This window comes from Battus philenor, unplaced genomic scaffold (genome assembly GCF_028537555.1).
Source record: "Battus philenor isolate CCGP_79_NKW_IND1 unplaced genomic scaffold, ilBatPhil1.0.hap1 SCAF_19, whole genome shotgun sequence".
Lineage (NCBI taxonomy): Eukaryota > Metazoa > Arthropoda > Insecta > Lepidoptera > Papilionidae > Battus > Battus philenor.
Window position 1 is genome coordinate 2,034,471 of NW_027181681.1, and position 26,951 is coordinate 2,061,421.

Here is a 26,951-nt window from a genome sequence, read left to right on the forward strand (position 1 = left end):
CATAGAACAAAAAATATAAGAAAACAGAGGTAAAGTATCCGTGGAACAAAAATTAAAAAATCTAGACTTGTACCAATTCGTATTGTATTCGAATAGTTGATTGTGTCCCTTTGTTGGTTATAATACAAGAATAACTCATCTCTAAAACGTATCTGAAGAACAAGTATGTATATTTATTTATTTCAAATAAGCACTCCAACAGTAATCCATAATAAATATACATTATTATAGTTTAATTTAAACTTTATTAAAATACGTGTTGTTGTGGAGTTTCTTTTTGCTTCTTCTCCACAACTATAACGCCTTGCGAAGGAAAGTAGTGTAAAAAATAAAAGAGAATAAAAAATAAATAGATAATAAGTTGACCATCAATAACAGTTCTGTTTGATGTTTCAATGTTGAAATTTATCTTTATGTTATCCTCATCTACGGCGCTATTCCTTGTTCAGGAAAATAAAAAAAAAATAAACTGTCAAACTGTGTAATTTTAATTACTGCTTTGACCACTCACCCCAAATACCAACGCCTGAGCTGAAACAATTATGAGCGGTATTCCCATTCCAAATTTCGTCATTGCGTAATGGTTGAACCAATAGCCATGCTCCATGGACCTGTCTGGATAAAATTTCTCATAATTGTTATATATATTGCGATACGAAAATCGTTAAAAAATATTCTTTTATTTCCTACTGGAGAAATTTTGAACTCTCTTGATATCATGTATATTACTTGCATGATATCATGTATATTACGACTATGGTACTTTTATTATAGCTTATTGATTGTATAATGAACGTATCATTTTACAATATACAATACATACATATGTACGAGTATCTGTACATTTCGAAGTATTATACGAGGACTTGGACTATGGGCGCCAAAACGTGGTCTCTTGCATCAGGCTTCATGGGTAAGTTAACTTTCTCTCACTAAGCCACTAGAGGCCTAGTTTGAAATTTCTCTATGAGTTCGAACTGAGAATGTGCAGATCAATAGACTCTCAAAGGGGCCTGGGACAACACTGTATAAGATCACTACCAACTGGTCTAATTTAAATCTATTAAAAGGTCTATGAGAATGGTCCAATGGCTAAAATGACGATGAAATCTAATCCTACTGTCATGGGGACCCAGTGACGTTAATTTCTTAGTTATCAATTTTTTTAAGCATTTTCTGCCCTGTCATTAACTTCCTTACTTTTACTTTTGTTAGTTTACGTTGTATTTTCTTTTATTTATTCACTCTTTTAATAATTTTTGTATGCGTGTGCGTGTGCGTGTGCGTGTGCGTGTGCGTGTGCGCGTGCGTGCGTGCGCGGGTGCGTACGTGCGTGCGTGCGTGCGTGTGTGTGTGTGTGTGTGGCTTTCTTGCAATCGAGCCTACCGGGTCGTGGTCGCCACTCGTCAATCTTGATGATCATTGACTATTGCCAATTATGAAGCCAATGGGACTTAGCTACAGCTATCTTACCTATCTATACACTTACGGAAAGCATACCAAAATATCCTTTACCAATTTAGTCGCTACCAAAACGACTACACCTATCCCCCGATTTACACTTTGTAGATACGTTCCTGAGAAAAACGTGTAAATCGAAAAACTTGCTGAAAATGCATGATTTTGCTATTTAACAGTTGCGATTTTTTTTTTCAATATTTTTGGTGTACACAGAAATAAAAATAAAATGCATTGACATTAAACAGAAGAACAAAAAATAAAACCAAAGGTGTTTTATTATCCTTCACTGTCAGTAATTATTCTCATTCTTTTTTTTTGGAATCGAAGTTCGAATTCACTTTCATCACTCGAAGTTATTTGTGCCGATTCGATGTTTGAAGCAGAAATATTTTCATTGTGAGACATGGTAATAAAATCGGTTATTAAAACAGAAAAAAACTTATTTGGAAAACCGTGTAAAAGCGAAAACGTGTAAAACAAGTACCGTGTAAATCGGGGGATAGGTGTATATCGCAAACGTATCATATATCGTATCGTAAACGTACATAAGACTGGTTATTATAGCGATCTTTGGGGAAGGCTAAGCTTAGGTGGCCATGATACCCAGTGTAAAATACAAGAGGAATATAAAACTTACCGCAACATACGTCGGTGTAGACATCATGGGGCCTGTCCGTGTCGTTGCAGAACTGATGGTAGTACATGCAAATTATGTTGTACCGGGCCGAATCCGTCATGCGCTTTATGGTCAGCATGAACATGTGCATCGGTACGAACATGCTCAAGTGATCCATGATCAACATGGGCATAGCTTCCGCCTCTAACGCGTCGAAACCGAACCTCATGAGTGGCGAAAATAGACCTGGTAATTAGTGAAGATTTTGAAGGATCCATATTCTTAATTATTTGTTTTAAGTAATATTGGTATAAACTACGGGTGATCACAATGTACGACGTTTGACAAGTTGGATTGACAACCTCTTTACTGTCGTCGAAAGACGTTGAATCCAGGCCACTGAAGACTATGTCCAATTATTTAATGGAATCAGGCGTTACTTCGCGGAAGTCCATCCTAAGTAAGAAAAGGACCAATATTTAGCCACTTCCGCACATGCAGTGGTAGTCGTGCAATGAAATGCACCGCTATACACTGTGTAACATAACTCCTGAAGATGCCCCGTGGAGGGGTGAAACACGTGTTGAGTGATTTGACGGTGGCAGTTGTGTAATTCGCATTGTTTGCCGCATACGCATTTATCAGCGGGCTGGCGGGCGGTGCATTTCATTGCACGACTAACACTGCATGTGCGGAAGTGGCTAAATATTGGTCCTTTTCTTACTATGTCCAATTGTCGATGTCTTACGACGGAAATGCATCTAATGAATGTGCTAGTAAATAAAGTCGAAACTAATAATATATACACTTAAATATTTTTACAGTATACAACGATGAAATGAAATGTAAAACATCACATATGATTATATATATAAAATACACTAACCGAAGTATATTAGAAGTATCAAGATGATCAAGCCAGTGGTCTTCTCATTGAAGAAGAAACTTAAGAAATAAGCGAACACGTAGTAATTGATTCCGCAAATGAAAAGACCAACAAAGAACGCCTCTAAAAATATTATCAATATTTTAATTATGGTATAGCTAAGAAGAAACAATCAGTTTATAAAGCACCCACTGCATCGTTGCTTCTTAGATAAAATATTAAATACGTAATCTATAACGTGGGCTTAAAAGTAGCTTTTATAAAGTAACGTAAAAATAATTTAACATTTCATTTGACACGTTGAGTGGACAATGAAGTCTGTAACATCTCGTCTGGGTCCCGCTTGTGGTGCGGCGCGAAAAAATACAGACTCCTCTGTCGTGCGGAAGACGTTACTTCTGTTTGAATCGAAATAGCAAAGAGGTAAATATACATCTGAAATGTGCCATTGATCCTGGGTTTTGTGGTATACATACCTAAATACGGTTTTTTTTAAACTTGTGCCGCACTTATTAAACAAAATGTTGATGCAGTGCGGAACGAGGTTTAAAACACCTTGTACTCGAACAGCACCCTGCGCTAGCTTCAACCGGGAAGCGTTGTAAATAGAATTTAATTAAAATAATTTGGCTATGATTAATAATTACAACTTAATTTTATTTACTAAATCTGATTAAAATTAAATTTATCGTTACTTTCATTTTAAGTTACTATTTTTTTTGGGAGTATACCTTTTTCAAAGTGGTACGGGGTGCATTAGATCCCGTACTTTATTTAACTTACATATTCTAAACTTAGTTACCGAACCATCGGCGGCGGTAGATTTAAGTGCATCAATTCATTATTAATAATAATCCAGACGAAAGTCCTTGATTTTTTTACTTCATCCCAAAAAAATATTTTTGTTTAGTAACGAGGTGGGGTTTACTAGACCTCGTAACGCCGCAATGTCTGGTTTAAGAAAAGGTTTAAAACGCCCTGTACCGCGTTTAATGGAAAATATAGTAAAATCAATGCCGCTGAAAACGTGTTAAGCCCATTTTTATTGTCCAGACAGAATTATTAAAGTGATCTTTCAAACACAATTTAGTAGGTAAATGAAATGATTGTAATTTGCGTAATTAACTGTAAAAAATATACAGGGTGATTGGTTATAGATGTAATAGCTTAAAAACTGTGATTGTTTAGCTCGCTTATCACCAAAAAGCTAATTTCAATTACCCTGTACCAAGTGATCACTCTGAAACTATAGGAATATGATAAGCCAAGAACTTCTGGCAATAAACAATAAATAATTTTATTATGTAGTAATTCGAATTTCGAACGCTTTTTCTTACCACATTATCATTACGTTATTATTTCTGAAACCATTGATTTTTAGACATTGTGTACTATACATTAACTGGCAGCAAAGAAGCTGTCCAAAATTTAAAATTTTACATCTATAACCAACACGTAATGTATTCAATTTGATACGTAAAAATGTTCGCAAGAGATTATTTATTTTACCAATTATTATTCTAGTCGTTTAGCAATCAAAGCACTAACTCATTGTTGCGGCATTATCCAAAGTCCCATCTTTATCGAATATAGCCACCGATAACATGGTCCCACTACAGTGAAACAGTAGATAGTGAGACAGGTGGTACAGCAGGGTGACCACCCAGTACAGAACAGGTGGACAGCCTGCCATTATATGAGTGTATCTAGTGTTCGTGATTCTCTCCTTGCAAGGTAGCGTGACGTCATTTATTGCTGTCGCTAATATTACTGAAAAATTTAAAAGAAATATAAACAAATGCTTGATATTCACTTTATATTTCCACACGATTTTTGTCGCTGTTGCAAAGTTACAAAATCATCTTTTTATTTATTTATTTACATCATTATTTATCATTTGGTGTTCTCTGCCAGTAATTTATAATAATCCATAAAATCCTCCTCCTTCTTCAGGAAAAGTGTGTATAAGGTTTGCTCGTACATTCCCTGTCATGGGTACACAAGGACAATTTTTCCTTAATAATTTATTCACGTTCTTTTTTATTTACTAAATCTTGTATTCCTCGTGATATCTCTCTCTTATTCTTCTTTTTTTTTGTTATATTACCTTTCATTCCTTTACCTTTCATACATCGCCTCTTTTACATCACTATTCCTTCCAGACTGCAACTTAATATTATTTTTTAATTCCTCTATATTTATTAACATTTTACTATTCTTTAATTTATTGTTTTTCTCTTTATATCATACATTTATATCACATTTTTATCAAATAATTTCTTAGTCACAGTTTTCTTCTCTTTCTTGTCCTACTGTGTGTAGACGTAGTTGCAGAGTAGTGGAAGGAGAGTAGGAATAGAGAAGGAGATGGAGAGGGAAAGAGATAGAAGAAGGCAGGATGGATAGAAGATGAACTTCTTAGATCAGGGATGCATTTGCAACATTTAAAGTTGATGAACGCATGGGTGAACTCAATCTGATTCTATATCAATCATTATAAATGACCCTAAGTAGATAATAACATATATAAATAAATAAAGGAGATAATAATTAAATCTGCACAGACAGAAGAGAAATAGTAATATAATCTTTGCCGACATTAATCGTGTTAAATGTGTAATGCCCAAAATAATGACGGTAGTAATGGCCTGTGATGATCAAATTATAAATAATTTACTCTAGACATATGCCATTCGGCTGCAGAGGATTACAGGTGGCTTAAATAACAGAAAAAAGACCTTGTTAGAAAGTGCGGGATGCAAGCCGACCAGGTTTTATTGACAATTTATGTGGAAGGCCTATGTATATAGACCATGGTTGCACAGACTTATAAAGACAAGGGGCCACTCGGGCAAATCATGAACTGATGGTGGGCCGTCAGAAGTATAGGTAATTAATTTTTTTTGGTTTTATTCTGGAATAAAATTCAATATTTTTCGAATGTACGAGAGTATTATTTTTGCTGTCGGCGGGCCACCAGTATTTGACCGGCGGGCCGCGGTCTGTGCATCCATGATGTAGACACATTACGGCTGAAATAAGTAGTTACTTACCCAATACTACCCAATCGCAATTTCTTGTCCAGAATAAAAAGAATTAATTAATATAAGCTTACTGTAAGTCGTTAAAGTTGCGAATAAGTAACAGTTGATTTCGTCTTTCGGACGAATCCAACTCCAATTCCCATAAACAAGTTGCATGTTTATCGCCTTCTCCGGCAACCGGTTGAGCCGCTGAGCCGCGATGATGTTACTGAGCAAATTCAGACCGACGGAAGCGGAATGTTTCACGCTTTTATCGTAATTCAACTTCGCCTGATTATCGTCTACGTAGATATCAATTATGTTCCTCGAAAACGTCCACTTGTGCGTTTTACATTTCTCGCAGTCACATAATTTATCTGAAAATATATTTATTTAAATATAAATATTCGTTTATAGATAAAAGTATCCATAACGACTCCGACAATTTTTTTTGTAGACATTTTTACAATAAAATCAATCAAATTCAGATGTCTGGCACGTGCAATTACAAGTAAAAAAAAAACAAACATTGTCTTAATATGAATATGTAATATCCGTTTTTAATGTAAAACACTCTCATCACAAATGTGTTACAAGAGCCGGCTGTGCGCATTCACCTGTGGCCGTTGCCTATAGTCGACGTTCATACCGAAGTGGTTAATAAAATTCATTCCTAAGCATTATAATCACTTAGAAAATACTTATAATATGAAAATAATTTTAAAAGAACTACTAATATTTTAAAGCCCATATAAAGATATGATACTTGACTATCTTTATATCTAGTTTTGAAACGATGTTCATAGCTATTTTCATATTCTTATGCACATTGATCAAATTGTTATATACACATATATATGCTATTAGTGGACGGAGGTGAGATACCACCCGAGCACATTGGCGAGGAAGATGATAAGCAACTGTGATGAAGATGTATTTACATATATACAAAGATTTTTTACAATTTATATGACACTAACGCAAAGGCATCAAGAAGCGGACAGATAGAGAAAAAAAGAAATAGAATAAGTAACAATGTAAACAAAAATGAAAGTAAAAAAATGTTTAACCCTGTATTATAAAAAGTCTCTGCCACATAACGATGGATGTGAGAAGTTGCGAAAAAAAAACGCAATGGCAGCGTCTACATCACTGATGGCATTCGAATTCAAATCGGCGTTCGAAATTTAAATTCGAACGCGCAAGAATGATTTTACATAAAAGTGTTGTGGTCGTACTGGCCAGCAATACGGAGCCCAAATGCTACATATATACACAGATATATGTATATATATATATGTATGTATGTATATATATATATATATATATATATATATATATATAAACATATTTGTGTGTGTCGACTATGTACCGTCATAACATTTTTTTATTATTCTCTAAGAGTCTCTTGTTCAAATATCATAGATTGTTTTAAAAACTCTCTCGTAATTTAAACTTATTTTGAAAATAAAATAAAAAGATGTACACCCACCGTGATCTTCTTTCTCCTTCTGTCCTCTTAATATCAAGTGGGGGTAGAAGTTCTTTAACTTAGTAATGGCCTCATTTTTATTAGACAGGTTGCTACGAAGGTTGTAGGTAGCAACAGGGGCATCCACTTCATTATACATGTTTAGATCCATTAACAAATACTCCTGCTCTCTCGGATTGTTTAACACGTAAGTTAGAAGTAAGCAGAAGATGAAGGGAAGGAAGAATTGCTGAAAAAGATAATAGATCGTGAAAGAGATATCATCATAATCACAGCTTTAAGACGTCCACGTGCTGAATGTAGGCCTCCCACAGCTGGGCCAGCATCATCATCCGATGACCTTGACAAATCTGTCCACCTTATGAGTGGATGTCCAACGCTGCACTTGCTAGTGGTCTTAACTTTAACACCTTAAAGTCCAAGTGACCATCTGTTCTTCGCGCTACGTGACCTGAATACTGCCACTTGACAATCCGCTGGGCTATATCGCTAGCTTTATATATATATGGATATACAGTTGATGAATTCTATAGTTATCGTAGAAAAAAAATCATGTAATTTTTTTGGTTATGATTGTTACGCTAGGGACTCTCGTCCCATATTTAAATTCCTCATCCGAAGCCGTAGACCTAGACTTTTTTTGGGGCCCGTATTTTTGGGGGCCTTTCGTACATTCCCGTCTTCGGCACATGGAGGCAATTTTGGCTTGATAACTTTCCCATGTTCTATTTATTTCCTCACTCTTGTAATATCCATCTTAATATCTTTCATTCATTCTTTTTTTCCTTCACATTATCTCTCGTTCCTGTTCATTCCTTTACCTTTCATACGTCGCCTGCTTTCGTTTACCATTCATTCTCTTACTCTACAACATTCATTTTGTTTTCTATATTTATTTAACATTTTACGATTCTTTTATTTTTTATTTCTTAGTCTGTGTGTGTTTTTCATAATTTTTGATTACGTTTCCTTTAACTTTTCAACAGTAATCCTGAAAGATCAGACGGCTTGTCTTTTTGTTCACCAACGAGACAATGGTCATTTCTTCTATCATTTTGTGCAACAGAGACCTTAGAGGTGGTGACACCTGGCCCTACTTCTAGGAGCTATGTTTTCCTCATAGCCCCTTTCTTGTTCTATAATATTACTAAAAAATAATGATAATAACATACGAGACTCAAGAAAGCCATTAGCTTCCATGCCGAATAGTCCAATTGCCTCTTAAACAACTCCCGGGTCTGCGTTATGAACAAAGTCCACCCGTGATTGTAGGTGAATTCATCTGAAATAACATTTTATTGTTACTTACTGATTATACAGGATGATTGGTTAAAGCCTTATATGTTAGGACAAATGAACTAGATAACACAGTTAACGTAGTATTATATAATAGAAAAGTAAAGCAAAACTTAACACGTTTACTGCTGCTCGAAGTCATATTGACCTACGCATACTTTTTTTAATGGCCTACTATTGCCCTCTCGTACTCCTAACTTATTTTTGGGTTAGGGACTTTTATTTCTTTCAATAATTTCTTCACTTAATAGTTTTATTTTCGCTCTCTTCTGCCATGTATCTCAAGATCCTTCATTCTTTTCCTGACTTTACACATTTCATCTGTCTTACCCTTTCATTCCCCTACGCATATCTTGCATCGTGTGCGTAGAGAAAACTGGTGTTTATTTCCCCACAACGGGAGCAATATCTCATCATTACTTTGAACTACAAAGGTATGACTATTCCGTTTATATATATGCATTAAAAACAACGATATTACAATGCCTTATTGATTGACAGTTAATTTGTACCGTCTGTGGGCAAATATGATATCACGTCGCAATGAAAAAAAGTATTCTTGGGGTCTATATGACCTTACAACGCACTAGCTGAAACTCGCAGCTGAAGTTACCGTGTTAATCTGCTTCCGATCGCCGTTACAATTACACGTTTTATTTATCCGCACTAGTTTATTCCAAACATTAATGAGATAAATATCCTAAGATAAATTCATAGGTAAAGTATGATAAACATGGTAAACGAGTTAGATTCTGACGATAAGTAAAGTAATAGTATAAGTAAATAAGCTAGACATTTGCTTTAAAATCTTTACACTTATTACCAATCATCCTGTATGCATATATAGGATGGGCCATAAATTTTTGCACTTTTGAAACATGTGTAGAAATAAAAGTACAAATGCTATTTTGTTTATGATTAATTTACCGTAATTATCATTTATTAAAATTTATTTTTAAAAAATTACATCGTCGAGATGTGCTCCGTCTCGCCTTTGGCACCCGCGCGCCCCTTACTCTCACGGTTTTGGAGAAATCAAGTGTTGCTATTTGCAAAAATTTTTGGCCCATCCTATATATGTGTTGCCAATTAATAAATATCATAATATCATATACATATATGTATTGTTGCAGGTATATCGTAAGATATGGTTAAAGAGTTTAAATATGAGACGCAATTCTCACCTGGATTCTTAAGATCCGGTTCGCTTTCATAGAACCCGTTCACGTGAACATCTGAGCATAATCTGTGGCCAAAATAGACACATGTCAAGAATGCTACGAATTGGTTAATACAGACGCCATAGCTCTTGCTCCAAGCATTTTCTTTTACGTAACATGATTAAATAACTTTTGCTAAAGTACCTTTTATTAGGCATAACATTCACAGTAATACTTATAATTTATTTAAGTACAACTTATTAAAATATTTAAGTAATAATGGGTGTGGTATATCAGTTTCACATGAAAGGCATTAGTTTTTTAGATAGTTTATCGTCTCAATGCGGTTCCCTGCAAGAATTATAGAATATACAGAATATATAGAATACCCTTATACAGAATGTGTGACCTCCACAATTCATATGTTAGTGATATTGATATATTCTCGTGCTCTCTCGTATCTTTTAAAAACAATTTCGTTCGAAATTATTGAGTACATACAATGTAATTTAAACCGTAATATAAATATAACATAAATATATAAACAAACATAATATAAATATATAAATAAACATAATATAAATATATAAACCATAGTCTTTGATCCCTGTTTAGTTGTTTTTATTTTTATTTGTTTTTTCATTGTTTGACTACAAATCATTATATGTTCTCAGTGAGATAGTTATAAGGTAACAACTGTAACTAATTTTATATTTCTAAGCTTCTAAGTTTGTACTTTCTTCCTGCCTTTTGTTACTGTCTATCTCCAATAAAGTAAATAAATAAATTGTATGCTTATACAATGTTATAAATGTTTATGATATGTTTCCAACTAAATATTGTATCTAAATAAATAATTACTGTTGAATAAACATCAAAGGATTCGACTGAAATGATAATTATCGTAAATAGTTTAGAAATTGCTTTATAATTTAAATAAATCAAGACTTAATTCACGTAATACTAATAATTCCATCCAAGTCATAGTAAAGCTTTACTGAATGATTTGAAAGCTCCATTCACGGACTTAAGTAAAGTATATTTAAATATGATATTTATATTATGACTGGAGCAGTAGTAGTTCAGTAGCGGACTATGTATTGCGTTCGTAGGTCGCGGGTTCAGTTCCCGGTATACAATCTTATACACATATTGTGCATTAATCAGCGAGAGAGATGAACAAACTAGCTCGGTACCCCGAACTAGATTTGTTTGTCTCTAGCACGCATAATTTTAAACAAACTTTATCGAAGGCGTGGTTTGACAGTTCTGGAGCGTGATGATAGCTTCATATTAACTTTAGTGTATTGGCTCAACTTAAAGGCAATAATGTATTTTTTATTGTTTTTTACTTTCTGCGTTTTTTATGTTTGTGTATCAATGTGCGAAAACATGTAATTGGTGTATAGTTTTTATTTAGGTTTTTATTTGTAGTTGTAAGACACTGTTTGTTTTCCGAATAAAATAAAATAAATAAATAAAAATTAATTACAAAGGATTGCCACTACGTATCATAATACCACAGTGCAATGGACAACCTGCCTTCCAAGCGTGATAATTATAGTATGTACCCATACTGATACAGACTTTACTGTTCATGATAATATATAAGATTTCCAAAAAAATTTTTAACCGTTTCACTGCTAGGCAATTCATGCAAGAACGCACGAAAACAACGCGACATATTTTGACTTGACGCTGTCAAATAAAATACTCTCGTTTAGACAATCAATCGATTTTAATATTTTTTTAAGATTGTCCCTTACGACGGTATCAAGCGGTAAGGTGTAAAAAATAAATAAAGATATGTTATAGATGTAGCATCGGAGGGAGGCGTACATCACGGTCAACAAAAATACAATGTAACTGCGACGCAGTTTTCAAGACAAAATGACGAAGGACTTTTTCCGCCTTGTAGCAGTCAAACAGTTAAAATTTAAATTAATTTATTTATATCTCTATATACACGTAATCCCTTATGTATGTCATAGAAATAATGCCAGAATAAATCGATGAATAAAATCAAACAGTGAACTAATGGCACATTCTTCAACTAAGATGGCTATGATTTGTGAAGAATCAACAAGAAACTTTACCACAGTAGCTGGACATTAATGAATAGAGCTTACTTGATAAAGGCTTCTTCGAGCGTCACGTGACCAATTCCTAACGATTCCAACTCGAGTTCTGCTCTTATCGTTTCCAGCCGGTTGCAGAGCGCCGGCATATCAGTGGCCGGCGGTATGTCATACACGACAGTCCGCATGATCTTGTCACTGAGCACTGCGTCGGGGGACACCTCCCTCACTATCGAAGTCATCTTGTGCAAATCTGGTGACTGCATAGTCGTCATAGACAACCGGTATCCGCTACCTGTGATTAGAACATCACTATTATCTACATCTTCGACTATAAGTCAGCAGGCACGGCGTGGATAGACCCTCCACTAGACGAACCGAACATAGGAAGAGAAAAGAGGAATATTTAATGGAACCAGGCGTTACCTCGCGGAAGTCCATCCTATGTAAGAAAAGGATCAATATTGAGCCACTTCCGCACATGCAGTGGTAGTCGTGCAACAAAGTGTACCGCCCGCCAGCCCGCTGATAAATGCGTATGCGGCAAACAATGCGAATTACACAACTGCCACCGTTAAACCACTCAACACGTGCTTCACCCCTCCACTGGGCATCTTCAGGAGTTATGTTACACCGATTAGTGCCAAACACAGAGTCCAAAAGTTGGTGGCAGGCGGTGCACTTTGTTGTACGACTACCACTGCATGTGCGGAAGTGGCTAAATATTGGTCCTTTTCTTACTTAAGATGGACTTCCGCAAGATAACGCCTAATTCCATTAAAAAAACTTTCGGCCTCAAAATCAATAAAATAAAAAATAAAATATAATTGTACTATTTATAAGTGCAATTAATGCTATTAGTGTAATTTTTTAAATTAATTAGCTTCAAAATGATTATGAAACTCAATAATTTATGTTTACATTAATGTAGTTATCGTAATTTTTTTTTAGTTATATATGAAATAATTATCATCTTTTTGTTTTGTGTTACACACTTGAGCTAATCACTTTCTCTAGGCGTGCCTTCATTGCAGAAGATAGTGATTTTAATGTACTATTTTTTTTCTTCTTTTCAGTGGAAAAATGTCCATTGCAAGGCATGGGTGTCACTAAAAGATTACAACGACCGGTCTTCGAAACGACGGACCTAGTTCTATCTGATGGGAGAGCCTAACCTCGCTGCACCTACCACTCGGGAACCTTTCGGCACCAACGGCCATCCATTGCATAAACGATTACCAAGTTGCAAATATAAATAAATTAAAAAGAATCTTCTTATTAAGTCTTAAGTCAGGTCCATACTAAGATAATGTAAAAAAAAAATTACCAATAGCATTTTTTAAATACATGGGAGTTGCATAACAGCGTATGATGCCAGAGTGGAGAGCCACCACGCGGTCTCCGAGGATCTGGGCCTCCTCCAGAAAGTGCGTCGTCATTATCACAGTTCGATGACCTCGCAGTGTCTTGAAATCAGTACAAGTGAAAATACATTATTAATACATTTCAATGAAAACTTTTTTCTTTTTAATGGACTAACAGTATCCATTTAAAATTAGCATAGCTTTTAGCAAATAGCAGATATTCGTTTAACAACGGCGATATGCTATTTTACTGTATTTTCATTATTCTGTTATTTTAAATTTCGATCGTATGTAGCTTGAAGCGTGACAGATATATGATGTTTAAAATTATGTTTCCTCGATAAATACTTACCAACAATACATCCCAAAGCTCCCTCCTCGCTTCCACGTCAAGTCCTGTGGTGGGTTCGTCCAATAACAGCAGGTCTGCATCGCCGCACAACATACAGCCTACTTGCAGCCTCCTGAGCATGCCGTGCGATAATTTCCCCGGGGTCCACGACGCCTTGTTGAACAGGTCCAACTGCTTCAGAATCTCCTCTGAATACTCTAAGGCTTTTCTCGACGAATCGCCTCTTATCTAATAAAATAAGAAATATATATTCAATTTTGTTAATAGCTTGACAAATCGAAACCTAAATATTCTTTTTTCGGGCGGTATTACAAGCACTTTTAAGTCGTCAATCAAAACAAGGCATTTTAAAATACAATAGTGACTGCAGGTTTATTTATTTTGTTAAAATTTCGAGCTATCATTGAAAAAATCACTTAAAGTATATGCTACAAACACAAACATGTAAAAGTGTGTAATGAAACAAAATTTGTCTGTAAAACTGATCGCTGACTACACGCTCACCAGTGACGAAAGTGAATTTAAAACATTACCCTCCAAGAATAACGCTTTCAAGGTTTTATTTTCTATGTGTTATATAAGCTGAAATATATTAACTATTTTATAATCCCTCTCACCTTTGAGAAAAATATTAAATGCTCCTTAACTGTCAAATAGGGAAAATATATAGAGTGCTGAGGGCAGAGGGCGATTTTCCCTCGCAAATGCGAACGATGCGTCATCGTGTCCAACCCTTCAACGAACACTCTGCCTGATGTCTGCTCCAAAATTCCTGTAAAAACCGAGAAAATCAATTTGAATTAAATCAATGAAAATTGTTTTAGATTCCCATTAATCAACGTCAAATCGAAATTGAACTACAGAAAATTAAAAAAGTCAACTTTTTTTTTAATTATTGCCATTCTAAACAGTAAATGAATTTAATACGAGTACAATCTTTCTTCTTTCTCTACTATAACAACAAATCTTAGCTTTTCTTTATTTATTTATCCAATTGTAACCTTGTGTTATCTTTATATAAACTGCAAATCCAAATTAATAATGCTATGGTTTGAATTTGTAACAAAATAGCTTTTTATTAAATCGTGTATTCAAAATCTATAAATCCAACCTTGTAAAAAAAATGTAAGACTTTTTTTTAAATTGATACGTAATCAACGATTTATAGGGAAATTTGTGTAGGATACATGTATTGTTTGATCCTCAAAGACACTATAGAGCAGTGTTTCCCAACGTGGGGTCCACGTCCCACAGCAATTCGATTGTTAAAGAGCCCTTTTCGAAAGTTGGCCGTTTTTCTCTCTCAACCAAGTCTCTCTATTTTGGCCAAATGTGCCAAATCAATTGCCAATCCGCTTGCCAATCCGTTGGGCTACTTCGTGTGCCTACAAATCTCCTCATTCTTGATTCATTATTATATATATATATATATACCTGCAATAATAGAAATGAGCGTAGTCTTCCCAGCTCCGTTATGTCCAATGATCACTGTTATATCACCTTTGTAAAACTTTATTGATACGTTGTCCAGTGCAAACACGGTGGCGCGGTTGCTTTTATGAACCTGCGATTATTAAAATCGTTTTAATATAGATTTAAATACGGGCTGATTGATTGTAAATGTAAAAGGTTTAAATCATGGTTGCACAGACTTATTAAGACTAGGGGTCACTGGGAAAAATCATGAACTGATGGCGGGCCGGCCACCAGAAGTAAAGGTAATAATTTTTTTTTGGCTTTATTCTGGAATAGAATCCAATATTTTTCGAATGTACGAGATTATTATTTTTGCTATCGGCGGGCCGCGGTCTGTGCAACCATGTTTTAAATGGATCAATATTTATCTCATTCTTTATCAGAAAGTGATCACTTTAAAACATATTACATTCATTTAATTGTTCTATAGAGAAAGTCACAGGCCAAAAACATCTGGCATTACAAATCTATGGCGAAAGATAGGAAACAATTATTAATTGTAATATAAAGTATTTCGAACTTTAAAAATATTTTTCCTAGGTTTTATTTATATTAAGGTATTAAATGAATACATATTTAAGTAGTTTTTAAATATTGAAAACTTTATACAGCTATTTACAACTAACCCGTGTAAAATAAATACTTTGAAATATTCTTCCTCTTGATCCGAATTTTGAAAACGCTTGTTGTTACCATCGCATTATCTTCTATTTTTTAAACCAACTGTATTTCTATAGGATGTCGTCGTCGTTTCAGTCCACAAAAACTCACTGCAAGATATAGGCCTACCCACAGATATCTATGGGAGGATAAACCATAATCGCCATACTTAGCAGGCGGATTGGCGATAGCGGTGTGATATATTACCCAGAAAACGCTGCTGCCCATCCTCTGGAAACTTGTTTATAAGCAGTGGCAATCACAGCACAAAGTGTGAATTACATAACATTAAATCTCGGGAATAGAACCCGCGACTTAAAATCGCAAGTCTCGATCCTGCGCCGCTGAGCTATCGCAGCTCGCTGTATAGCATGTGTCATATATTAATTGACAGCAAATTAGCTATATATCTAGACCTTTATAGCTTACTAGCTGATACCGCAAACGTTGTTTTGCAAACAAAAACTAAAGTTTTTAATTAACACATTAAAAATAAGGGTTGATCGTAGAGGGGTAAAAATTTAGGTTTGTATGTATTTTTGTATGCTGTATCATAAAAAAATAAAAACCAAAAAAATTGTCTAAAAATTTTTAAAAAAAATTTAGGGGTGGACCACCCTTATCACTAAAGGGTATGGAAAATAGATAGTAGCCGATTCTCAGACATACTGAATACGCATATGAAATTTGGTAAAAATCGGTCAAGCCGTTTCGGATGAGTTCAAGTTCGAACACCGTGACACGAGAATTTTATATATTAGATATATCTTTAACCAAACACTCTGTATATGCAAACTTACCATTTGAACTTTGACAACGTTGACTATCTCCTGCGCGTTTTCGGGCGGCTCCTCGAAATATTTATCGTAGCAAGGGTCACGGTTGACCTTCCCTATTAGCTCGGACTCTATGACGTCAGATTTTTTACTCCAAAATGACTTCTGAAATTTTACCAATGATTTTTTGTATCCATAGAGCATCAAGGTTTCCGTTTTATTTTTATTTTGTTTATAAATATATATATATATATATATATATATATACATATATATATACATATATATATATAATATATATATATATATATATATAATTTCTCCCTAAAGTTAACATTGAAAAATCAGCATACATTACGTAAAGAAATAGATGGCAAACATACTATGAAATATAAATGCATAAAATTATTGAAAGCAAAAATTAAAAATAATTAAGAATAATCTTTTGACACAAAATCAAAATATATTATATAAAAACCCAACTCTTCATTTACATTGCCATAAATTTAATAACGAGTTTTTGAAATTTGACAAAGAATGGAGACGATTGAACTGAGTTCGTTGCACCGGTACATCACTTCAAGACTTAGTTCGAATAAATCGACTTTATCAATGCTTTACCTTATCTACATTACTTATCTTCTAGTTGAAGTTAGGTTGCATATGCCACTACGTACCTACTGCGCAATTGTTAACTAGCGGATCCCAACTCACGACGCATTTTAACGGCCAGAGCATTCAGATCTCTTAAGACAATGCTTATTCAACGAATATAAGGTTCTCCGAAACTATGTTTTTTGAGAAAGATGTCAAGGTTGCTGACATCACGCTTTTTAAGAAAGGGACCAATATATAGCTACTTCCGCTATGCAGCAGTAGTCGTGCAATGAAGTGCACCGCCCGCCAGCCCTCTGATAAATGCGAGTGCGGCAAATGATGCGAATTACAAAACAAAACACAACCAGTGACACCCAGGTCGATGTAACATTACTTCTGAGGATGCACCGTAGTCCCTCCACGAAACACGTGTTGACCGAACTAACGGTGGTAGTTGTGTTTGGTATTGTTTGCAGCACGCGCATTTGGTAATTTAAAGTTTTCACTTATAAAAAAATACGTATATACGAGAGAAATAAATAAAAATACTGTAGTTAGATGAACTCATTACCAAGCTGTTTCAGGAAATCTTATAGGATTATGAGAGATAGTGGAAAATCGTGTTAAAATAGCTTTTTATATTTTCTTTATTTTGTTTTCTATTTATTAACAAAAAGGTTTTAGCAAACCGTGTAGACTATATGCCTAAACCGTATTACCAATAAAAATACAATGTTTTACACTGTAATAGGATTCTTTACTACTACTAAATTTATTGCATGATAAGTCAGAGTCGTTACACTGTATGTTCTTAAATCGTAGACAGATGACTACAACAATCACAGTAAAAACAGACAAAGTATATCCTTTTCTTTGCTTCAAAAATAAATGAAAAAAGATTTAAAAGATATTTAATGAAATCAGGCGTTACCTCGCGGAAGTCCATCCTAAGTAAGAAAAGGACCAATATTTAGCCACCTCCGCACATGCAGTGGTAGTCGTGCAATAAAATGCACCGCCCGCCAGCCCGCTGATAAATGCGTATACGACAAACAATGCGAATCACACAACCGCCACCGCCAAATTACTGAACACGTGTTTCACCCCTCCACGGGGCATCTTCAGGAGTTATGTTACACCGATTAGTGCCAAACACAGAGTTTATTACAAGTTTAAAAGGAACGAACGAAAGAAGAAATTACAAGATTAAAAGATACGAAATAGAGAATACGAAGTGTAAGATTACCTGACATAAGAAATACCAGGGCCACTGGATTCCAAATTTCTTCGGCCTCACCAGCTCTAAGTACCAGGACAGAATAAAACATATGCCGATCTGAATTAGCTGCATTATACACGAGAGCTTCACGCTACCGCTCTTCGCGCCGTCTTCGTATTGATGAAGCTGTCCAGACCAGTTCGAAAAATCTATTCCGCCATCTACAGTGTGATTTCTTATAGATGTAAATTATCTAAATATATGAATGTATAAGTCAATTCCTGTCAATTATTATATGGTACATCCTGCACAAAAATCAATACTCTCAAAATTAATATATATGATAATTTAGTAAAAAGTTTTTAATACGGTTTACTATTGTCCATGCAGACTTTATACTGACAGAAATTATTGGCCATTCGAATTTCAATAGAAAAAAAATATTACACATTATAGAGTGATTTGAAATAAGTAAAAAGGTTTAAAGCTTTTTGATATGCAACCCGCTGTACATTCACGCGTTTAAAGCCTTTACATCTACAACCAAACACCCTGTATAATCTCAAATGAATAATTTTTTGTTGGCTATGACATTTCTACTATACAAGTTCCCTAAAGATAGATAGATAGATCCTTAGAGAGACCTCAGAGGTCGTAATCCATAAAGCAAGATCAATGCTAATGTGTAGAATTCAGATAACTCATTTATAGCCTGATGTACAGTTCTGAAAACAATTTCCTTCATCCATTAGGATTAGTTATAATTTTGTATTACTTACATTATTATTATTAGTATAAATAAATATATTTTTAAATATATGTGAATAAAATTGGAACGCTGGATATTTTATATCGATATTCAGCTAATTTATATTATACAATTAATATTTAAAACACAAATAATTCTCCTATTTAGAGAGAGAACGGAAAAATTTTTAGTAAAATAGTTGCATGGCGCTTTTTTCCCACATAAACCACAGACTAAATTAAAAAACGTCAATCACAAAAAAAATTGTATACTATAAACCATTACAATAAAATTAAGTTATCATTTTTCACAAAACACAGTACGGGCCACGCGAAGCGAAGGCGTGGAAGGACATCTAGTATACCATAACAATTAAATCAAAAGCTATAAGACATAAAACATTCGACAATAATATTGGTATACTTACCTAAATAATTTGCAATATACACTTGATGAAAGAACCATATGGATGGAGTATGCGGCAAGAGTCCTTTCAGAAATATACCAGTCTGTGTAAATCCACCAGCTCCCAATATGCTGATGGGAAACCACGACCCAATGTACGCAAACATTGAAACTGATATCGTATGTAGATCTAAAACGTGCATATTATTAGAAATATACAAATTTTGCGTCATAAATTATAATATTTATGTATTATTTGAGGTGTTGTTTGCTTTAAACCCACTGATTTACAGATCATCGAGTGACAATCTGGGTCATGATTGAAAATCAGTGTTTCGTCCAACTATTCATTCTGATCATATAACCACATACTACTATGAGACACATAATAATTTTAGTCAAATGACGTTAACAGCTGGTTAGGTTAGGTTAGGTTACCCCTGTCCTCCCCCCAGAGGCAGGGCATCTTGAAAACCGGAAGATTTCCCCCACCAAAAAAAAAAAGGTTAGGTTAGTTTTCCAATAGGAGCGGTTGGAAGTCGCCTGGATTCAGCTTCTTCCGAGGACCCTAACAAGGTCTGACTTATAGACCAGTATTTTCAAACCTTTTTAAAATTTAAAAAAACGAAGGAGTTAAACACGTGTGGATTCCATTTTCGACTGCACCAATGTGGCGTGGGTCCCACGTTGGGAAATGCTGCTATAAACGGACTTTACAAGCTGCTTTTGCCGGTCCCAACTGCCGTCTGCCATGTGGACTGCCCATTGCCCATTTCAACTTGCTAATGCATGATTCTTGTCACCGAATCATGATCATGATCTAATTTATATATTACAGTTTAGTTTTTGTGTTCAATTTTGATTTTTCTTTAGTTATATATGTGTTAAATAAAAGATTGTCTTTATATATCTAGTTGCTTGAAATACGACTCAACAAAAATTAAAAAAAATATTTATTACAATTTAGGAAGAATAAAAATAGTCATGATTGTATACTCAAAAAATACTTGATGGAAATAAGCTACATGATGGAAAGCATCTCTCACCCGTCTTGGTGAGGTAACTGTACACAAAAGCCATTGCAATTATGGTCAGAAAGTGCAAAAACCACCCGAGGAACATGATGACAGGGTGGGCTTGGATCGGAACCGCATAGCACAGCATTGTGCCGCAGACGCCGATGATAATTGACGGCGGGATCGAATTCAACAACTGGGTGAAGCAAATCATAGTTGGAGTCACACCCGCCATTTCCACGATCTCCTGAAATTTACAAAAAAAGTCATTAAAATTTGCATGAAAATATTTCTTTTAGATATGCTCTATTTGTTTATTCTTACAGTGGCCTCCCAGGATATTTACAAAAATCGTAATTAATTAAAAAATAAAATAAAAGACCTCTATAGTGATATAAGGCACAATAAAAAACTGACTGTACCAAAGTTTTAATTACAAAAAGTCTTTAATTCAATTGTCCTAAACGAAATCAGATTTTTTGATAAAATGCCGCAAAACATTATGGGTCTACCATTAATAAAATTCAAAACGCATATTAAAGGACGAAAAAAGCGTAATTTTCAATAAACGAATATAAAAGAATCATTGGCAGTGATGTCTGATTATTTAGATTTCATTTAGACTATATATGAAAAAGTGTATATGTATAAATCTGTATTGTTAAACTTTATTAAAATAAGTATTGTTGTGTAGTTTCTTTCTTATTCTCCACAACTATAACACCTTGCGAAACAGACTAGAGTCAAAAAAGCATTAAAAAATAAATAGGTAATATATTGACGGTAATAAGAGTTTTATTAAAAGTTCCAATGTTAAATAAATTAATTTTATCTTTTATATATTACAAAAGGCGAAAACCAAAAAGCATTAGGCGTTGATAAAGAAATGAATTTGTTATAATTCAAAGTGTACCTGAATACCAGAGGATTTTTCTTCATTTATCCGTAACATGATTAACGTGAAGGAGAGCATCGGCGCAAGGAAGGTTATTCCGTTGATGACAAAGAATACGACGTCAGTGACTTTGCGAGGGTCTGGCGCGTGGCCGCTGCGTCGGAACTGCTTCATTGTGATGTTCTAAAATTGTTGTAATAATATTTAGGTTACTTTTTAAATCGTGAAAGCAAGTTTAAATATTCCACGAAATACAAACTAATCGACTTTTGTTTTGCAGAGTAGTAGCAAAATATACATAACAATAACACGCCCATTTAGATTTTGAATTAAGAATGTTTTGTTTTTTTTCTTTTCTGGTTATAATTCGCTTTTTTTTTTGTTCCAAATTTAATTTTAATGTCATTGCTATAAATCGCGCTATTCTGTCATTGTTTTTTTTAACTCTTTGGATATGGAATTAGTCTGTTAGAGGTTTTTGCGCCTAATTACGTTATATAGACTCTCCTTTAAGTCTATATTATCTATATATTCTAGAATATTCCTTTACCTGCAAATCCCTGGGCGAATTAGATTTCATTTTTATAAAACTCGAATCAATTGCCCATTGTAACCTTAGAAAAGCCTCGCCCAGGTCGTCTGAAAATTATAATACAGCCAATTTAAGTAGGCATCATGAATGTTGAACATTGTACGCACGCTGCCAACCACGCATACTTACCCAGGTATTCGTACGATCTCCGCCTTGACATCGAAGATACTCTTTTCTTCAATGACTTTATGTGTATTGTGTAATTAATGAAATCTGGCAAGCTATCGCCTTTCATGTTCTGAAAGGTGATCATTTATTTAAAAATTAGTGTAATATTTATTTAAAAGCCGCATACACAACATCAACACTACACAGCTCTACTCGGGTATAACGTTTTACTACATGCGAACGACTTCACGTAACTGGTACGCCTCCGACTAGCATGGTTTATTTTTAAGTTCTTAATTTTATGGACCCTTCCACTCCGTGAACTCAGCTCTGATGAATCTGTAAAAGCCCTCGGACTAACAGCATCAACTTCAACCGAGAATAAATAAGCAACATACATAGCTCCGAAGAAGCTGAAAAATTCCCTGGGCAAATAGTACTAGCTTCATTCGAAACAATAGTCAATATACACACTTAACCCTTTCTACTCCAATGTCGAGTGTCACTCGACACTGATTTTGTTCCACAAGCTCCATTGTCGAGTGATACTCGACATGGTGTAATACTTCTTTCACGGAAAATTTTAAAACAGAAAAGATTTTTGTTACTAAAATGTTTGAATCACGAATGAATGAAACATATTCTAGAATCGCAAGATACTATAATACAATTAAATTTTATCGATGCTACATAACAGCTTTGGAGTGGAAAGGGTTAATACTATACTTTGGACTTCGTATTGTCAGACTTACAGGCATTAATAAAAATCCCACTACGTTATTTATTACTAGCTGATCCCGCAAACGTTGTTTTGCAAAAAAAAATTAAAGTTTTTAATTAACAAATAAAAAATAAGGGTTGATCGTAGAGAGGTGAAAATTTAGGGTTGTATGTATTTTGGTATGCTGTATCATACTCGTAATAAAATAAAAACCAAAAAATTTGTTTAAAAATTAAAAATAAAAATTTTGGGGTGGACCACCCTTATCACTTAGGAGCATGGAAAATAGATAGTAGCCGATTCTCATACCTACTGAATACGCATATAAAATTTGGTAAAAATCGGTCAAGCCGTTTCAGAGGAGTTCAAGTTCGAACACCGTGACACGAGAATTTTATATATTAGATTTCTAAAACCATTGACTTTTGGAAAGAATGTTCTATAAATTAATTAACTACAAATGAGTTAATACATTCACCCCTTCAAAAACTTTACATCTATAACCAATCACCTGTATACCTCAAACACAACAACGCCGTCCACGTTTTGCATGGCTTTAAAACTAGCTTCAGAATTCCTCGCTCTCGGTGACAGGTAATATCTCTGGTACTTCTCTGTTGAAAAAATGAATATATAATAATTAATCAAGTTTATGAACATGGCTGTTGGGAATGAAAGGTTACCCAAGGTAGACAGAAAACATAATCAAGGTCACAGGAATGGGTAACCGTAGCGATCATTGAGGGAGACCATAGCCTTGCAGGGAGCGTCTGACGGTTGGTATCATAATATTGGAAACACTCTGCCACTACAACCTCTAATCCGTTGATATTAAAAACGAATCAATATTATTAATATTTTTACAACATAATCATTAATAATTGATTATGATAGGACCCATAGTCTCCGGTCTTATTATATACAGATATACAGTCTTATCATTTTAATGTTTAATTATAATATGTTTCTAACAGATGTATAAATGTAAATATCGAATAGGTTTATGCTTAACAACTTAGTTTTAAATTCTTAAAAAAATAAATGTATAAATTTTGGTTTATTGAATTTTAAATCAAACACCCTATATAATATAATAATAAATGATGATGTTTTAAATTGTGTAACGGTTATCTTGATCTCACAATTGATTCTAACCTTCAATTGAAGCCTCACATCGAGGTTCTTGCGGTCAGGCTTAGTGCTGCAGCTTATGCCGTCAGGAATATAAAACGCTACCCTGATATTAATACAACATGGATAGTGTATTTTAGTTATTTCCACAGCATTATTTCATATAGATTAATACTTTGGGTATAGGTGCGTATATTGAAAATATATTTGTTTTACAAAAGACACCAATTTACGACTAAGGGCTACGCATCTCCTTGAGGTAGCGGCTTAAAGCGGTCAACATTATAACATAGGCTAATTATAATAAATTAAAATAAAATAGGGAACACCAAAGTTTCGACTGCAAAATTCGCTATTTAATTTCTAATAAACAGAATCAGATTTTTTAATAATATTCCGCAAAACATTATTGGAGTACCATTTACAAAATTAAAAAAGCATATCAAAGGTAAATTAATAAAAAGGCTTATTATTCAGTAAATTAATAATTCAATGACAAGTATTCTTGGTAGTAATGTCGCCTGATTATTTTGATTTCATTTAGGTTATATCTGATAAAGTGAATATATAAATCTGTATCGTTAAACTTTATTAAAAAATGTTGTTGCGGTGTTACTTCCTGCTTCTACACAATTATAACACCTTGCAAAGCAGTATAGTCTAAAATAAAATAGATTAAAAAATAAATAGGTAATAAGTTGTCAATAAGAGTTCTGTAAACACATGGATGCACAGACCGCGGCCCGCCGGTCGAATACTGGTGGCCCGAAGGTAGCAAAAATAATACTCTCGTACATTCGAAAAATATTGAATTCTATTACAGAATAAAACCAAAAAAAGTGTTCGAAGAGTAATTTGAATCTCGCGCGCGCGCTATTTGAATCTAGCGCCCAAAACTGCTAAGTCAAGTAACATCGCTTGCCGCCTTTATATAAAGTTCAAAATAGGAGAGAAATCAAGAATTTTCTAGCGCGGTGTGAGCAAGCGAGATAGCAATAGTCCCGAATTCCCGATTGCTAGCGTAAGTACGAAGCTTCCAAAGTCGTAAGTCAAATAACATCGCTTGTTTATATAATTTGCCATTATAAAATTGTCTGTGCAACCATGTGTAAAAAGTTCCAATGTTGACTCAATGATGATTTATCTTTATCTGTATCGTTTGTCCACTACGCCATATCCAAAGAAGAAACAGTATATCAGATAAAGTTAACAAACCCACGACATACTTGGCAAGGGATTGTACATAGGCATGTAGAGAGCCTGTGAGATTTGCTCCATCAACATTCGTGTCAGCTCTGTGTCCGGAGTGTAAAATACTTGGGGTGCAGTTGCCTGAAACAAATTAATGTTACTACAAAGTAAGAAAAGGACCAATATTTAGCCACTTCCGCACATGCAATGGTAGATAGTCCGCTGAAAGTATTCCTCCCACTTACCCTCTATCATCAGAAAAACGGTTAATGGAATCAGGCGTTACTTTGCGGAAGTCCATCCTAAGTAAGAAAGGGACCAATATTTAGCCAATTCCGCACATGCAGTGGTAGTCGTGCAACAAAGTGCACCGCCCGCCGGCCCGCTGATAAATGCGTATGCGGCAAACAATGCGAATCACACAACCGCCACCGCCAAATTACTCAACACGTGTTTCACCCCTCCACGGGGCATCTTCAGGAGTTATGTTACATCGATTAGTGCCAAACACAGAGTTCTCTCTCTATCTCTGAAGTGGCTAAATTTTGATCCTTTTCTTACTTAGGATGGACTTCCGCAAGGTAACGCCTGATTCCTTTAAATGTTATTACAAACTTACAAAATATAAACTGACATAAAGAAAATTAACACTCTTGCGGCTAATACAATTAAAATACTTTTCTTGTAATATAAGCAGTTCTTTATTACAATCGTGTATAATCGTCAGTTTAAAATTAAATTTATGATAGTTCGTAACGCGCCAACATCTAAGAACAACAAGAAACTTTGTGGAGTTTGTGTTTTTTTTTAATTAGAGCGATTCGCTTCCAAACATCTTTATCTTGAACATAGTCTGGAACAGAGTAATATGCCATTTGGCAGAGCCTATGCTTAAAACGTACAGTGATAAATGTACCGCGTCACTTTTTTTTAAATTGTATACATTGACCTACAGATGAACGAGACACTTTAGGTAGCCTAAGGAATAAAAATGAACTTCCTTAGGAATAAAAATAAACTTCTTTAGGAATAAAAGTAAACTTTTTAACAATAAAAGTAAATTAATTTAAGCCGTAGAACGTAAATCATTTAAGCTGTAAAACGTTTGTTCCAGGATAGATAAAGCCAATAAATAACATGATCATATTGCTAGAAAACATACATCATATGCATGTTTTCTAGCAACTTCTGTCTTTTTGGTATACGAAGCAACTATAAATTTCGTACAATTTAAGAAAATTCATCAACACTTATGTATAAATATATTCCATTATTAGTATGACATATTGTTTGAGCCACCTGATGTTTTAAGTAGGAAATAAATGTTTTACATACCGTTGGTGTTGTTCTCGGGATGTCCTCAGTGATATTGGTCACGATATTACGAAATCCAACAAGAGGTAGCAACAATAAGACAGGTGTGAACATCTCCAAACACGTCATCACATACCGACGTTTTCTCACTACGAAATGTTTCCACATCAGCACTGTGAATACTGCCATTGTGAATTCAAACCGTTTTTGCACCCGTTGATATAGTTAAATTTTAGCAAAAAATAGTTTTAAATAAAAGCTAAACATAATTTTGTATTGTAATCTCTCTGTGATGTACACTAAATGTCATCTGTGTTATGACAGTGACGTTGGTTAAAGAAAATTCTACGAACGGTTGGCAGTATTTTGTTAGC

At 34.4% G+C, this 26,951-nt stretch overlaps 1 protein-coding gene across 1 annotated transcript; it reads right to left on the reverse strand.

The window, feature by feature from the left end:
- Nucleotides 1-487: 487 nt before the first annotated feature.
- On the reverse strand, nucleotides 488-26,766 carry LOC137921625 (ATP-binding cassette sub-family A member 17-like). Its single transcript, XM_068764423.1, has 18 exons — nucleotides 26,599-26,766; nucleotides 25,299-25,404; nucleotides 23,461-23,555; nucleotides 21,539-21,703; nucleotides 20,656-20,872; nucleotides 18,484-18,677; nucleotides 16,665-16,805; nucleotides 15,163-15,292; nucleotides 14,346-14,500; nucleotides 13,729-13,956; nucleotides 13,340-13,478; nucleotides 12,064-12,307; nucleotides 9,959-10,020; nucleotides 8,651-8,760; nucleotides 7,479-7,707; nucleotides 6,139-6,363; nucleotides 2,099-2,323; nucleotides 488-615 (listed from the first exon to the last, which is right to left on the reverse strand). Exons 1-18 carry the CDS (start codon nucleotides 26,764-26,766, stop codon nucleotides 488-490), a joined length of 2,961 nt encoding a protein of 986 aa, XP_068620524.1.
- Between the last annotated feature and the right edge of the window lie 185 nt (nucleotides 26,767-26,951).

Coding starts and splice junctions, on each gene's coding strand:
- LOC137921625 (XM_068764423.1), bottom strand. CDS start 26,766: ATGGCAGTATTCACAGTGCTGATGTGGAAACATTTCGTAGTGAGAAAA. Junction 20,873..21,538: donor AAAAATCCTCTGGTATTCAG/GTACACTTTGAA, acceptor TGTAAATTTCAG/GAGATCGTGGAAATGGCGGG. Junction 10,021..12,063: donor CTCGAAGAAGCCTTTATCAA/GTAAGCTCTATT, acceptor TTTTGGCCACAG/ATTATGCTCAGATGTTCACG.